General features: G+C 43.9%; 2 protein-coding genes and 1 long non-coding RNA gene across 22 annotated transcripts in view; 2 read left to right on the forward strand and 1 right to left on the reverse strand.

Annotated features, from left to right (window-relative positions):
• Nucleotides 1–59: 59 nt before the first annotated feature.
• Nucleotides 60–3,712, forward strand: PARS2 (prolyl-tRNA synthetase 2, mitochondrial). Of its 2 annotated transcripts, none has more exons than XM_082225672.1 (2): nt 60–291; nt 1,147–3,712. In XM_082225672.1, the coding sequence occupies exon 2, from the start codon at nt 1,181–1,183 to the stop codon at nt 2,609–2,611; it is 1,431 nt and encodes a 476-aa protein (XP_082081798.1). In that variant the 5' UTR covers nt 60–291; nt 1,147–1,180; the 3' UTR covers nt 2,612–3,712. The 2 variants fall into 2 exon arrangements, with proteins under 2 accessions (XP_082081798.1, XP_082081799.1); XM_082225673.1 differs by lacking the exon at nt 60–291 and adding an exon at nt 348–439.
• On the reverse strand, nt 2,705–4,499 carry LOC309533989. The gene is made up of 2 exons (XR_014220578.1): nt 4,264–4,499; nt 2,705–4,165 (listed from the first exon to the last, which is right to left on the reverse strand). It is a non-coding gene; the product is annotated as an uncharacterized lncRNA (long non-coding RNA).
• Nucleotides 2,797–16,477, forward strand: part of MROH7 (maestro heat like repeat family member 7) — a 32,013-nt gene continuing 18,332 nt past the window's right edge. For 2 of the 19 annotated variants that reach the window (XR_014220567.1, XR_014220568.1), the window contains exons 1-9: nt 6,578–6,617; nt 7,634–7,710; nt 8,094–8,443; nt 10,222–10,319; nt 11,518–11,619; nt 11,801–11,889; nt 12,466–12,586; nt 13,770–13,865; nt 14,910–15,014. Coding sequence is in view for 17 of the 19 variants with exons in the window: in XM_082225634.1 (XP_082081760.1) it covers nt 8,302–8,443; nt 10,222–10,319; nt 11,518–11,619; nt 11,801–11,889; nt 12,466–12,586; nt 13,770–13,865; nt 14,910–15,014 (753 nt within the window). In the remaining 2 variants the exon portion in view is untranslated. Of the gene's footprint in view, nt 2,846–6,016; nt 6,080–6,550; nt 6,618–7,081; nt 7,103–7,633; nt 7,711–8,093; nt 8,444–10,221; nt 10,320–11,517; nt 11,620–11,800; nt 11,890–12,465; nt 12,587–13,769; nt 13,866–14,909; nt 15,015–16,477 lie in introns of those variants that run through there. The other 17 variants (XM_082225622.1, XM_082225636.1, XM_082225629.1 and 14 more) reach the window with 16 other exon arrangements.

The following is a 16,477-nucleotide window of genomic DNA, read 5'->3' on the forward strand; positions in this document are numbered from 1 at the left end:
GCTCCGTTCCGAAAGGGACGGGGCATCGCTGCTGCGCACGCGCAGCTGCTGCATACTTTGTTGCACCCAAGTCCCGCCGCCGCGTGGTTTCTGCCGCGGGCGCTGCAAGAGCTGGAAAGTTGCAGCGTAGGGTGGTAACGCCGGCGACCGTTGCAAGGACAAGTCTGGCCCTGCAAGCTTCCCCGGGGATATAAAGTGCATCCTAAACTTCAGCGGCGCCTATGGTCGCTTTCTTTCTCCAGGAGCTGCTGCGTATGAAACTTGACTCGGCTGCGCTTCCAGTTCAGCGAGGTTCGTGCAAGTCCAGTGCTTTTGTGTTTTTTCTCGGAAAGAAGCCATACTCAGTAGGACTTCCCCCCGAGGCAGCTCTTGCACCTTTGCGCCCAATCCGCCGGCGTCCCTCTTCTCAGAAATGTCAAAACAGGCACCATATAGATAGGTGCCCCGTGATGGAAATGACGCGAATGTTACAATAGCAATGTAATTGGGGGACGAGCAGGGGAATTTCTTATTTCTCTTTTCCTGCTTCCTCAAAAAGTCTCTGGAGGCGTTAACAGATTTGGACAACATCTTAATTTGGACCGTGAAGACACTTGGTTGCTTTTCGTGGCTCTTCAAATGTTATCTTTGCAACTATAGGAAAAGCTAGCTCATTGTTGGTATTAAAACATGCAGCTTCTTGCATTGCAGCAGGGATGAGGAAGACTCTGGCCCTGCAGGTGTTGCTGGGCGCAGCCCCATCAGCCCCAGACTGATAGGTCAGGGACGATGGTCAGGGATAATGGAAGGGCCATTATGCCTTTTCTGTACAGATGTGTACCCTAAGTGGGGCAGGGGAAGCTGTACAGCTGTTGTGTGAGCATTGCAAATGTATATTTTTGTGCCTGTGCATACATTTTGAAGGTGATGAAGCAGGTCTTAAACATCATTTGAGGCAGTTGTCGGAAGCACATTCTTCTAGAAACTCCTCATTTATTTGCCAATCAGCCAGAACCATTCAGCCCCATGTTTAGCCAAACAGGCTGTGTTCAATGCATTCGGCTCTCACAGTAGCTAAAATATGTGGGGAATCTCTTTTGGCTAGATATAAAATGTGCATCTGTTTATGTGAAATGAGTTGCTTTTATTTTCTCTCTCTGCCTGCAGATTTGAAAGAGAAGCTTCATCTGTGAGTCTCAAAATGGATGGGCTTCTCAGAAGAGGGAAGACGATTCTTCCTGCTTTGAAAATTTGGATTGGTTGGTGCCAAAGGCAGCAACAGTGTTGCAGGTTTTATTCTGATCTTCACGCAAGACAAAAGTGTGTATCCCAGCACTTCCAGTCGATGAATCTGCGGGAGGATAGCATAGCATCACAGCAAACCAGCAAACCGGGTGAACTGACGTGTAAAAGTCAGAGACTGATGTTACTAGCAGGACTTATCTACCCGGCCAGTCCTGGCTGCTTCCACTATATGCCCTACACTGTTCGTGCACTGGAGAAGCTCATCAGAGTGATAGACCGAGAAATGCAGGCTATAGGGGGTCAGAAAGTGAACATGCCCGCATTGAGCTCAGCAGAGCTCTGGAGAGCCAGTGGAAGGTGGGAACTCATGGGCAGTGAACTATTACGACTGGCAGACAGGCACAATCAAGAATACTGCCTAGGACCTACTCATGAAGAGGCCATCACAGACCTAATCGCTTCCCAAGGCCATTTGTCTTACAAGCAGCTTCCCCTCTTGCTGTACCAGGTAACAAGAAAGTTTCGAGATGAGCCAAAACCACGCTTTGGGTTGCTGCGTGGCAGAGAATTTTATATGAAGGATATGTACACCTTTGATACCTCCAAGGAAGCTGCCCTCCAGACCTACGCCCTTGTGTGCAACGCTTACAGCAACATATTCAACACCTTAGGCCTTCGGTTTGTGAAAGTCCAAGCAGCTACTGGAAGCATTGGGGGGACGATGTCTCATGAATTCCAGCTGCCCGCTGACATTGGTGAGGACCGATTGATGATGTGCACAGGCTGTGACTTTGCAGCCAATGAGGAAACGATAAACCCAGATGAGAAGCATTGCCCAGTTTGCAAAGGGAAACTAGCTGAGTACAAAGGGATTGAAGTTGGCCATACCTTCTTCTTGGGCACAAAATACTCCTCTGTTTTTAACGCTACCGTCCGCACAGCAGAAAATAAGCATATTCCGGCTGAAATGGGCTGCTATGGGCTGGGTGTGACTCGGATTCTTGCAGCCTCCATTGAGGTGCTTTCTACTGAGGATGCCATTCGGTGGCCAAGCCTCATTGCACCCTATCAAGTCTGCCTTATTCCCCCAAAGAGAGGGAGCAAGGAGGAGAAAGGAGCAATGCTCCTGGAGGATTTATATGACTGTATTGTTGAAGCAGCCCCTTGGTTTAAGGAGGATATAGTACTGGATGACCGGACACAATTCACCATTGGTAAAAGATTAAAGGATGCAAGTAAACTTGGGTACCCCTATGTTATAATAGGTGGCAAGAAGGTTTTGGATGAGCCTTCTCTATTTGAAGTATGCAATCAAAATACTAATGAGACTTTGTTCCTTACCAAAGAAGCCATTGTTAACTTGCTGAGTAAAGTGCAGACTCGCTAAATACTGGATGTGTAGCTTTTGAATACCGAAATGTCAGTGTTTCCCCTCTGCCATCTTAGGCATACGGCTATGGGAGTCTATGGGAATTATTTTTATTTTTATCTGCCAGCCCAAGGATTACTGTGAAGGCAGATATGGTGCTGCCTATATGCCAAAGCCTCATGTGCAAACTTGGTTGTCCTTCAATTTCAACAGCAGACAGTTCCATCTGTACATTTGGGGTCTTCTGCAAAGGTGAGGATCCTGTAGCCCTCCAGATGATGTTGGCTGCACCTTCCATAATCTCCAGCCAGCATGACCCAGTGGCCAGGAGTGATGGGAATTGTAGGCTAACAATATCTGGAGCGCCACAGTTTTCCCACTGCTTATTTTGCATAACCAAAGGCCGACCTTTCATTATGCAAAATAATAATAGTGTCCTGCTTGACAATTATTTGGGGGACAGCAGCCTGAAGCTAGATGTGATTAAGCCTTAAGGTAAAAAGAAAGTTTGCAGTAATGTTTTTGCCAGTGCAGCTGTGGTCATGGAAGCAAAAGGCGAATCCCCACCTCTAGTTTTTTTTAGGTGTGCTGTGCCTCTGTGTGAGGGACTCTCATTGTCTGAGTACTTAACTGGATCCTATCTGTCCTATCTGATCATCAGCTACATGAATTCAAAGACTGAGTTGCTGCTTACATACTAGTGGGTCTTGATTATACTAGTCAAATACTTCCTGGAAGGATTCGAGATGGACTTTGCTAAAATGTATATACCAAGTTGATCTTTGTAAACTTTTTTTATATATAAGAAAAATCATGCCTTCTTGAGTAGAGTATTAACCCCCCCCCCCCATCTGCATGTTGATTAAAAGTAATTTTTCCTCTTCTGACTGTAGGGCTCAATTTCTAAGTATGGAAAACAAATTCCAAACAACAAAATTGATGGAACCTGGTTAATGCTGAGCTTCTGAGTGAGCCAATTAAATTGGCTACTATTCTGAAATCCTGACACCTGATTGCCAAATAGGCTGCTGCTGTTCTTCCCCTCTTTAAGATCATGTACAGTAATCTGAATTTTCAGTATTCATAAGCATTTCACTTAATTAAAAGATATACAGCAAAGTTTGAATATTGTTTTGCTTTAAATATGACATACCCACACTCCTGTAACTTTTTCCCAATGATAAAGCAGTTGTGAGCATTGAGCATGGCTAAGAGAGTAAGGCTGCAATCCTAGCCCCACCTAACTGGAAATAAGCTCCACTGAATTAAACAGAATTTGCTACTGAATAGCTATGTTTAGGATTGCACTGTAAGCTAGGAATGGAAAGCCTGTGACCCTCTAGAACAGCCTTTCTCAACCTGTGGGTCCCCAGATGTTGCTGAACTACAACTCCCATCACCCCTAGCTAGTAAGACCAGAGCTCAGGGATGATGGGAGTTGTAGTCCAACAACATCTGGGGACCCACAGGTTGAGAACCGCTGCTCTAGAAGGTGTTGGCTTACACCTCCCATCTTCCCTCACCCTTTGCCATGTTCAGAGCCAATCAGAGAATGGTAATTTAGCCTGGGGCCTCAAGCTTAAAGTGGGCCTCAAAAATAGGCACTTGTTAAGTTTTGCAACTTGTTTTTATGTGCAGCGGATCAAATTGCAACACACTAAGTTTAGAACTGCAAATTTAAGCAAATAAGAGATGAGAGTTGATAAAAGACATTACCAGTACTTTTTTGTTAAGTGATGCAGGTTTTGCCACATGCTAAATGTGACATTGCATGTAAGCAAGATTTTCCCTCAAGAATAAGTGCATTTGCACAGAAAGAGACTGGAAAAGTATTCTTTTTAAAAAATCAAATTACGTCTTATTTCCTCTTCCCCCCACCCACATGCCTCATTTTGTTTTTGCATGTTGTCATATTTCCATGACTGCATTTATTATTATGGGGCCTTGGGCTGATGAGAGTTCAACAATTGGAGAATCACACATTCCCCATCCCTGTACTTGTTCATGTAACGTAAAAACATAGTTTGTTACATCCAAACAAGAACTACATAGGTGGAATGCTTTGAGTACTCTGAAATACCATTTAAGTGCATAACCATTTAACTTAGATATCTGGTAGAGATGTTACCCTTATTGGTCGTTGTTCTCCCCCCACCTTTCCTACCATCTCTCACACATTTTCTTGGGAATAAAAGCATCCTTACAATAAATCCTATTCTGTGGAATTTAGCTTCAGTCTGCTTAGAGCATCGTTGTTGTCAAATTGTACAAATCTCAAACCAGCAGCAAACTGATCACTTAGGACAGTAGTTTTCAACCTTTTGAAATCCAGGACTCTCCTTTAACCCCAAAGTGCATTAGGGAACCCATCTCTTTCTCTCTCTCTCTTTTTACCAGATATTTGTGTGGTGATAGTGCTGGTACTGTGACCCACTTTGGACCAGGATGTGACCCAGGCTCTGGCTCCCCTTGGGTGTTCCCTGTGCTCCCCAGGCATGGTTCCCTGTGCTTAGAATTACTGCAAAGGAAGTCCTGTGCCCACTAACTTTGGGTGAAAGCCCCACTGAATTCAGTGGAATTTATCCCCAAATAAATATGGCTTGGATTGGCCTGCTTGAAGATCAGCATGTAAGCAAAAGCAGCCATTGCATGAAGCCAGCATCTCCTGGGATAATGACTGGTTTCGTCTGGGGTTTTAGTTACTCTTGCTGGTGTGCTGCGAGATGAGAATGAAGTGTCAGGTTGCTTCCTCCCACTGTGTTCCTGTGACTGGGAGAATTGGGGGGGGGGATCCCCGCGATGGGGTGAGTTCCCATTGCTCGGTCCCTGCTCCTGCCAACCTAGCAGTTTGAAAGCACGTCAAAGTGCAAGTACATAAATAGGTACCGCTCCGGTGGGAAGGTAAACGGCGTTTCCGTGCGCTGCTCTGATTCGCCAGAAGCAGCTTAGTCATGCTGGCCACATGACCCGGAAGCTGTACGCCGGCTCCGTCGGCCAATAAAGCGAGATGAGCGCTGCAACCCCAGAGTTGGTCACGACTGGACCTAATGGTCAGGGGTCCCTTTACCTTTACCTTTTACCCTCCCTTTTTTGGGAGGGGTCTCTCTGTTTCATATACTTGGGCTCTCTCTCACCCATCCTCCCTGGACAAGTAAAAGTGGAGGGCTCCTTCGGAATCATCCTTCTTGACAGAAGAAATAATTGAGAGGTGGAAGTAAGGATGATTCCCTACCCCGAACAATAGCTTACTGCTAAGGGATACAAGACAGGGCCAAGGAAAGGGCAGTGCTCAAGACAGCAAGTATTACAGTATTCCACAACCATGTTCAGCTCCCTTACCCAGGATCTTGGATACAATGCAACCAGCAGTGTTGGCTTGAATGATGACACAAACCTCTCCATTGTGACATTGACTAGTAAGCCCTTTCTTCCCTCAGAGGAAAAGGAATGTGAACCCAGCAAACAGCTGGGAGCATTCACCAACAAGTAAGCAAGTGTATTTATTTCTTTTTCTGATCTGCTCAACTGAGTCTCTCTGGTTGAGTCCATCAGTTCCTCAGTATCTGGTCTAATACCTTTATCCACAAATGTTTCAGCATCATTTAGTACACGACTAGGTCACCTTGGCAATTCTACTGATTTTCAGTCCCATGTTTCTGAGATACTAAATATAAATGTAACAAATCTGTTTGGCGTGTTTAATTATGGATTATTTCTATGCAAATCCCAAGAAACTGAGAGATGGAAGTAGGGATGATTCCCTACCCAAAATAATAGCATACTGCTAAGGGATACAAGACAGGGCCAAGGAAAGGGCATTGCTCAAGACAAGCGAGTATTATTCTACAACCATGGTTGGCTACCTTACCCATTGTGTTCAGGATCTTAGATACTATTCAACCAGCACTGTTGGCTTGAATGATGACACAAACATCTCCATTGTGACATTGACTAGCAAGACCTTTTTTCCATCTGAGGAAAAGGAATGTGAAGCTAGCAGATGGCTGTGAGTGTTCACCAACAAGTAAGCAAGTGTGTGAGCTTTCTGTAGGGATCAGCTGAGCCTCTTATAAAAGAAGTATACTGCCCAGATCAAGAGAAGTAATAGTACCACTCTATTTGGCCTTGGTCAGATCCCACCTGGAGTCCTGTGTCCAGTTCTGGGCACCACAGTTCAAGAAGAATATTGACGAGCTAGATGGTCTGCAGAGAAGGGTGACCAGTATGATAGTGTCTGGAAACCAAGTCTTATGAGGAGCAGTTGAGGGAATTGGATATGTTTAGCCTGGAGGAGAGGAGAACTGATATGATAGCCACCTTCAAATGTCTTAAGGGCTGTCACATGGAAGATGGAGCGAAATTGTTTTCTGCTGTTCCAGAGCATGGGACCTGAATTCAAGTGGATTAAAATGATTCTGATGAAGTATTTGGAAGAAATTTCCAATAGTAAGAGCTGTTCAGCAGTGGAACAGGCTCTCTCGGGAGGTGGTGGACTGTCCTTCCATAGAGGTATTTCAAGAGAGGTTGGATGGTCATCTGTCAGAGATTCTTTAGCTGTGATTGCAACCACAAGGCATATTGGGTTTCACATTCCCAGTGCTGACTACTGCTTTCCAAACATTTCGTATCAAAATCTGAATTGGTTGTCAAATTTTCTTTTTACAAAGACACTAGACTGTCTTTTATACTTCCTTCTCTTAAAGGGACTAGAAGAGCGGCCTATGGAACCAAAATGTATAGGTCTGGGTTCTGCAAGAATCTTGGACTGTGTAGGCTTGAGCCATTTTCTATCTAAATTCCTTGGTTAGAGTGTAAAACAAGCATAAAGTCTGCATAAAGTTTAAAAGGTGAAGGGTTTGAATGCTGTTTTCCTTTTCCCCCCAGCTAATATCTTGTGATCTCTAATTAATCAAGTTGTAATAACATCACCATCTCTATAAAAGCTGATAACTTCTGTATGTACACAGAACTCTCTACCGATCAGCTCAGAAGAGAGTCTGGCAGTTGGAGTCTCCAATACAGTTGCTTTGTTTTTAATAGGGTATTGGACAGACTTCAGCCCTAATCACAATGTGAAGGCTTGATTCCACCACAACTCTATATGCCCTAGTTTACACGTAAGTCAAGCCATGGTTTGATGGGAATGCATGAGTGTGGAAGCTGCCAGATTGAGGCCACTTTGTTCATCCACAAGTCCTGCTGTGAGTAAGCCATGCTTTGCCTTAGCATGTTGCCTGAGTTTGGGCTCATGAGTTGTTTCCTCCAGAAAAACCTTGAGCTATAAACTGGAGACAAACCTTATTTGTTGCATGTAGTTTGTCTGGAGCAAGAGAAACTATGAGCCCAGATTCAGGTGACACTAAACTAAAGCATGGCTTAAGCCATCTTACAGCAATGCAACAGCAGGAGGATCAAAGCAAGCCGAAAATCTGCAAGGCAAAATATTTGAAGTTCACCAGTGAGGCATCACTGACATTCTAAATTCCTGACCCTCACACAGGAACACTGCTCATGCCGTGGACATCGGTCTTCAAGACTGGAAAGCCTAAGTCTGGAGAAGTCAAGCTATGGGTCAAGATTTTCAAAATGGTTCTTACTATCTTTGTGAATGAATGAGGGAAGGACAATACCATCAATCTTTTTCTAGCTGGTGAAGAATCAGTTGCTCTTCTGGTACTTAACAAACAAAAACTCCCGTGATCCCAAAGATGGAAAAAGAAATTAAAAAAACTGAGAATGAAGAGTCAGCTGAAGTCCAAACAATTCAACAGTGCCCCCTGACAACAAAGAGAGAATTATCCAGGAATCCCCTACTGTTGGAAAACTGCCTGCCCGATGCAATTTCTGAAGGTGAAGACAAATGACCTCTAGGGTTTGGAGAGTAAATATGTAGAGTGAAGAACTAAGTACAATATATAAGGCATAAATACTAAAACTCGAATCTTTTAGCTCACTCTCCAATGTGTGTCTGACAATGCACAAGCTTGAACTTTAGTTGCCTAGGTTAATGCTTCTAAATGTTTATCTTTAGGGAACTGTAACATCCAAAAGACCTTGGGAAGTCACTGCAAGCCAGCTAAGTGACATTCAGAGTAGACCCACTGGAATCAAGTCCGTGGAATCTACTCTGATGTTTACTCACATTGGATATCACCCAGTTCATTTTTTTTATAAGATATATATTAAAATTTTCAAAGTATTACAAAATAAAAATGGGGGGGGGGGAAATACAGAATAAAAAAATGGTTAAAATCAATTCCATCTTTCCATTACTTATTTTTCATTAGCTTATTTCCCGGACCTCCTCACACCTCCCTTTTTTGTATTCCAATTCAATTTGTTGGTTCAGCAAATCCCTACCCTCTTTGTTTATCCTAGTCTTTAATTTTAAAATATTATGACATTAAGTTTTTACCTAAATAATCCATTTTTCATATTCCCTTATAATATTACAGCTGAAAACCGCTTAATTTCTATCCAACATCATTCTAACATTCATCAATTTTACAATATTTCTGTAGATAGTCTTTAAATTTCTTCCAATCTTCTTCCACTGACTCTTCTCCCTGGTCTTGGATTCTGCCAGTCATTTCCGCCAGTTCCATATAGTCCATCACCTTCATCTGCCATTCTTCCAGAGGGATATCACCCAGTTCAGTTTAGTTTATTTAAATAATTTATTACCCACTTTTTATTGCCACCAGCAATTCCAAAGTGAGATAACAAGTTTTAAAATGATGTGGTAAAATAAAACGATGCATCTGTTACTGCTTTAAACCACCAGGCAGAACTTACACAATATTGAAACAGCAGGCTCCTCACTGATGCCCACCAGGCACTTGTGTGAAAAATTGTAATCAAGTACGGAGCTAGATGAAGCAATAGCCAGATTCCCTATAAGGTAACTTCCTAAGTACTTGACCAAACAGCTTTAAACCAGACAGGGTCTGTGTGAAGTCTAGAAATATCTATCCTTTTCGGCTCTGATTTTGCCGTTGTACCAAAATTGGCAATTTGATAGTTAGATTTTTACCAGTCTACTAAAGCAACTGCCCATAGAAGGGGCAGAGACTGGAGAAAGAACTGTGAGTGAGTTTTTTATATATATTAAGTGAAATGGAAATAATGTTGGTAAGTAGATGATAGATAGATACCAAAACCCCATAGCTTTCGCTATGGTTAGATGAAGTTAGATGAAGATTGCAGTTGGAGGATTTCTAATTGCATAGAACCCTTCCTCAGCTGGAAGTCTTAATTTGCACCATGAAACTATGTTTTAACTTCCTGATGACCTACTATTGAGTTTCAAAGAAAGAGTCCCAAATAAATGGCTCAAGATTAGAAATGAACAAAAGAGTCATGTTTGGAGGAAGGAGATTTTTGCACAAGTCTGAGTAAACCTCGGCTTATTATCACACACCCCGACAGCAGGGGTGGGAACACTTTGGCCCTCAAGATGTTGCTGAACTACAACTCCCAGCTCTAGCAAGCAGGGCCAATGACCAAGGATGATGGCATCAACATCTGGGAGGCCAAAGGTTATCCACCCCTGTGTTAGAGTAACAGTACCAGGAGACATTTTCGTATCAACTGCAACCTCAGTTCCGTTTACTTTTTATTTGTAACAGCTTCAGTAACCTCCAGCAATGCCTATGGGATGATGCTGTATGACGCAAAAGGAAAGGAAAAGGAAACACCGCTAGCCTCTGATGACCGTGATAAAATGGTAGGAACTGTTCTAATACTCTGCTAACTCTAACTTTGCCCTTCCCTGCACTTTCCTCTCGACAGTAAATACACATCTGCAATATTCTGCACACACCTGAACCTTAATATTAGATACCTTCAGAACTTATTTCAGTGCAAGAGCTCAACTTTGGAAGGCATAAAGTTTTAGTGAATAGTAGATAATTTCAATTTGGGGTAAGGTGCTAACGGAGGAAATCAGACTATACCAATATAATGAGGGTCCCTCTTCTCATGGGCCCATCCCAGTCACGGACTCACCTTCCATGTTAGCTCATAGATGATTTGCTGACTTCAAAGTCTTGCAAAATAACAATCTTCCTCTTTTCTTTTTACTATGGTGACATGAGCTGTTAGACCTAGTCTTCCTTTTCCCATTCAGACAACCTGGCCCTTGTATAATCATAGGGATTACTTTCTTGCACGTTGTTCAGGGAAGACTAAGGGAAGGTGAACTGATTGTGAGTGAAGGAAATAGAGGAAGCAGAGGTGGTACTGATTTCCGATTATTATGTTCAAAGTCTTAGTAAACAGCTTTCCACGAAAAAGGTATTGCTTCCTTCCTGTATCCCAGTACCGGCTGGATGGGGACACGGGAGGCACTGTGGTCTAAATCACTGAGTCTCTTGGGCTTGCTGATCGGAAGGTTGGTGGTTTGAATCTCTACGAGGGAGTGAGCTCCCGTTGCTCTGTCCCAGCTCCTGCCAACCTAGCAGTTCAAAAGCATGCCAGTGCAAATAGATAAATAGGTACCACTGCAGTGTGAAGGTAAACAGCATTTCCATGTGCTCTGGCTTCTGTCATGGTGTTCCGTTGCGCCATAAGTGGTTTAGTCATGCTGACCACACGACCCGGAAAACTGTCTGTGGACAAATGCCAGCTCTCTCAGCCTGAAAGCAAGATGAGCGCCGCAACGCCATAGTCACCTTTGACTGGACTTAACCGTCCAGGGATCCTTTATCTTTAGCTTTAGCTTTACCTTACTGGCTTGATGTTCAATGCGTGTTTTCTGTGTTAAAGCAGAGAATACCAGGCAATCAGCAGAATGTCTAATGCCATTCAGCATTCTATTGCCCTCCTTTCACATGTTATGATGCAACTGGCTCTGGAAACTGGTTCTGAACAAATATGGTCATATTTGAAAGTGCTATTGAAATCTTCCACCCTTTTCTTGCTAGTCTCATATGCGTTCACAGGAATTCGATTCAAAAATGAGTGGGAACGAGAATCAAAATTATCGGCATGGGAATCAGAAATTGCAGCTGGTTGAGCAAACAATGGTGAGTCAGATGCAATGCACATCCTTTATTTGTGTATTTAATAGCTTGTACAATTGGTGTAAGTGTTTGACCTGTACGGGGGGGGGGTCACACATTAGTGCAGCTGTAGCAGCAACTTTGGTGAACAGAGCAGACACGTGAACAGTTCTTCCTCACAGAATTTGCTGCTGCTCTTTCACAGGCACAGATTTTAGACCTGCCTCTGGACAGCATTGACTCGCGCTCCACAGCTTTGCGCTGTCAGGGGATGCTTCTCATTCAGGACCTAAGGTATGTCGGAGCTACAACCCAACATCCTCCCTGACCCAAATGTTGAAGCAAAGCTCAGAAGAAAAGTGCTAAGAATAGAGCTGAATAATGCCATCAGGAAGAGACTGCCTCAGGCTGGGGTAACCCAGCCAAATGGGTGGGGTATAAAGATTATGATTATTATTATCATCATCATCATCATCATCTGTATCTGTGGAATTATTTGAAACAAACTACATAGAAAAGCCAAACCTGTCTCAGCTCCGTTGATATGGAAGGGATTGGCTTGCTTTAGTGCGCTACTGATGAATCACGTCACCTATATTGGTGAGCATGGAGTCCTCTGATCTTTACCCTGGTAGTTCTGAATTCCAGTCAGAGCCATGGGCTCAAGGTAGGCATACCCACACCAGATTCTGGTCAGTGGCTACCGCTTTGTAGCCTGCCCATTCCAGTAGGCACTACACAGCTCAGACATAGTTTATTTTCTTTCCTCAGTACTCTGAACTTTTTCTGTGTTAAGCTCCACTTCCGTAAGGAAGAATCGTAACGCACATTGAATGCTCTGTTTCTTCTTCCCCGACCGCCATTCCTCAGCCAAGTGGAGCCTTCTCATTGGCCTAAAGAGAAGCTGCTCAGCACTTGCATTGCCAGCGTCTTTGCCTTGCCCTCGGTTGACACCTTACAAAGTCAGAGCAAGGAAGAAGTTGACGTACAGGTATTTTCTCACTTTGTTGCAGGTGGGGGGTGGGGGGCTGTGTCCCTCCAGGTGTCTCTTGCTGGGTTGTAGCTCCTATCATTCCTTGCCTTTGGCCATTCTAACTGGGGCTGGTGAGATTTTGCGTCCAGTCTGGGGGGACATAAGATTTCTCACAACCAATTTACTGGTTATGGAGAGGGTACGGTATGTGCCCGAATAAGAACATCTCACTGTTTGAATCTATAAGGTTTAAAAAGGAAAGAGAAAGAACTGTACTGATTTGGGGAAGGGGGCGCACAAAAACATGACCCTATGTGGAACAAAGATACATCAGTCTGGTTAAAGGAACCCAAATTTGATGCTGATGATACTAGCCCTAAGTTCCCTTTTGAAGCCATTTTGTACCTCCTATATCTTCACGATGACCATGTGAGCTAGGTGAGGCTGGGTTGGTGACTGGCCCAGGGCAGGAAGTGAGCAAAAACGATGAGTTTTTGTTTATCAAGGTTCACACAAAAAAAGAAAAAGAAAATGCCTGCAGTTTGCTGAGAGTGTGAAAGAGGGTTTTTGTGTGTAAGAAAGCTTATGCCATTATAAACATGTTAATCTTTAAGATACCACAAAACTTTTCTGTGGTACCTTACTTCATGCATTCCTTTTTTTAGGAAGAAGGGGTCCCTATTTTGGGAACTGCACCAGGGCCCCCAACCATCTTAACCCATCCTTGGGCAAAAGTAGGACGAAATACACTGAGCATGTTGTTCAGTGTTAGGCAACCCCTACGCATTGTAATAGGGCTTATGGGGGAGAGCTACACTCACTTTTGAATCACAGCTTTATTAGTTATGTCAGTTCATGGACACTGTTGGCATCCATCTGTCTCGAGAGACAATGGAGTGCACCTCCAGGGGTGAAGTCAAACTGCTGGAGAATCACAGCTGTGGCCGCAGAGACCGGTAACTTGTAACTGCTGCCTCCCGTGTTGCTTTTGCAGTGGTCCAAAGGAAAGCAGAGCAATACGTTTGGCAGCAGCTTGGCTGCAGGAGTTGCTGGAAGGAGGCGTACAAGGTGCCACCCAACCATCTTAGGGACTCCACTCCAGATTTGCGTAGAGTTTACTCTTTAGCCTTTTCCTCTCCCGAAGGTGTTGCACCTGCAATGTTATAGTAATATATTATGCAACATTTTTTTTCCTTCTCAGGCATCGTACAAGCAGACCTTAGAGGCTATAGAATCAATGCTGAAAAGCTTATTGGCAGAAAGACCAAACATAGATGAACTGGCCACACTCTTAGAAGTAAGCTCCTGTTATCTATTTGTGGCTCAAAGAATCACAAGTGATGAGAATATGCCCTATAGCTAGGTTCATGAAGTAGTCTTTCTTTTCTTTTCCTTCTTGGTGTATATGGTTCTCCTTGTGCCAATACAATCCTCACAACAACCATGTGAGTCATCGTGGAATGAGAGATACTCACTGGCCCAAGATCACCCAATAAGGTTCATGGCTGAGTAGAGATTTGAACCAGTTTGTGCCCTGTTATAGTCAAACAGTGTAATTGCCACACCACTCTCTCTCAGACAGATCTTTGGTTGAAATGGCATTTGCTGCTCATGGAGCATAGAAGTGCCTCATTCACCGAAATCTACTTGTGGGTTTTTTGTTTTTCTTAGGGGGTGTTAAAATTAATTTTCAAAGATGTCCACTCAGAATGGCTCCTTTCAGTTTGGTCAGGGAGAGTTACAACAACGGGAATAAGAGGCCAGACAGCGAGCCATAAGATTGTTGACAGTACTTAGCATGACATTATTCAGAACTTTAAAGACCGGAAGGAAAGCACCCAAAGTGGAATTTCGATTTCCTTGACATTGGGAAGTAACACAGGAAGTGCCCTTTCCCCATGTTCTTTAATCTTTGGAAACCAGGAAAAGTGTCAGGGTGGGAGGGGAAATGAGGAAGGAAGTAACCTAGCTTACTTCCTCTCTGTGAGGTTTTGACAGCTTTGAGAGAGCAACCTGAAGGGTCCATGCCTGAAGTTCCCCACCCAGGTTTTCCCAAACTTGGGTCTCCAGCTGTTTTGGACTACAGTTCCCATCATCCCTGACCACTAGTCTTGCTACCTATGGATGATGGGAGTTGTAGTCCAAAAACAGCTGGCGACACAAGTTTGGGGAACCCTAGCGTAGCCAATAGCGAGCTTAATGAAATGATGGCTGGACTTGGAATAAGGCAGTTTCCTGGGTTCCTTTCTGAAAGACAAAAGCATGACTTTGAAGAATTACAATAGTATGCACTTTCTCTTCTTATACAGTTGCTAACAGTTTGCTCCCACTACCCTTACAGCATTTGATGCCCTGGATGATATCAGGACAAGCACATGAGCGGGCAAGAGCAGCGAACACCTATGTATCCCTGTTAAAATTTGCAGCCACCTGCCCCACGTTTCATGTGAGTTCTGTCCTCTGGCTTCAGGCGACTGGGCAATGGGTCTTGTGAGACCTGCAAATGTTTAAGACAGAAAATGGAGGTAGACGTGAATGGCTCTGTATTGTGAATATTGCATTCCTCTTGTGCTCTGAAGTGAGTGAATAGAGACTGTGAAAAGGTTAGAGGGGCCTAGGATGGGATCAAGGGATGCACACACCAAACAAAAAAGCAACCCTATGTCTCTTCTCTTGACTGTGCTAGCAAGTTTAGGGACTGGTACTCACTGGAATCTGGTGCTTTATTTCTGCATCACTATTCTTCTACTGAAAAAGGGGGTGGGGAATTAGTGACTAGTGTCTGGGATGGCCAGAAGCAAATGAACAAGACATTTTCTAATATCCAAATGGTCTATTAGAGACAAAACCGGCCTATTATAGCTTGAATCCCTTATATCCTGCAAAAACCATGCTACAGCCATGAGCCATAGCCTTTTCACAGTATTGCAGCTACAAACTGATAATGGGTATGAATCTAAACCCTGTGAAGGTATTCTGCCCCACACAATTAGGATCACTGGGAGAGAGCTAGCCAGCACCTCCGTCACAACCCCATTGCCCAGCCTTGCCACCCCTATGCAACATGGAAGGGCAAAAGTAAGACCATAGTCAGCTCTACAACCTGGGACCAGATGATCTAAAAGATCTCACCCTCTATATATAAAGGGAGAGAGCCTTGTGCACATGCCTTCGCATCAGGAAGCCCATTCCACATGATATAGGAATTGGGCCCTGAGTTTGGTGGCATCCAGCCCCTGGAACTCTCTTCCACTAGATATCACACAAGCACCTATGGAAGACCTTTCTTCTTTAACAAGCCTTTTAAGTGGAGGTCTGTACCCCAGTTCCAACTGAATCGGATTTGAAATTGTTTTAAAACTGCTTTTATCTATTGTTTTTAATTGTTTGTGGTTTTTACTGTGAAGCTGCTTGGATATATTTATGTGAAATGATTCATAAATGGAATCAGATAAATAAAAATATTATTATTACATTTATATCCCACCTTTTCTCTAAGGAACTTCAGTTGGTGTACGTAGTTTCTCCCCCCCTCCCCGCCCCTCCATTTTGTCCTGTGAGGTAGGTTAGGCTCAGAAGCAAGATCAAGCTTTGTGCTCGAGTGGGGACTAGAACTCAGGTCTCCCAGTTCTTAGTCCAACACTCTAACCACAACAACACCCTGGCACTCTGCAGTGTCTGCAGCACAAAGCCTATTGTCTCTGTGGAGGCTTCCCTCATGATTCAGAACCACTTGTTCTCATTAAGAGTGCAGCAGACTTTCTTCTACAGTTGTTTGTGTGTGGAGGGGTGGCAGAGCTGGCTGTTGGAGGCATGGTGGAGTCGGTAGAGGCAGCTAGCATGGCCCTGTCTCCCTCTCCTTGTGTGAGGAGAATAGCCTGAACAGGCTACAAGGCTCATCAGAAAAAA

Source organism: Podarcis vaucheri (genome assembly GCF_965113315.1).
Source record: "Podarcis vaucheri genome assembly, chromosome: 6".
NCBI classification, from domain to species: domain Eukaryota; kingdom Metazoa; phylum Chordata; class Lepidosauria; order Squamata; family Lacertidae; genus Podarcis; species Podarcis vaucheri.

Coding starts and splice junctions, on each gene's coding strand:
- PARS2 (XM_082225672.1), top strand. CDS start 1,181: ATGGATGGGCTTCTCAGAAGAGGGAAGACGATTCTTCCTGCTTTGAAA.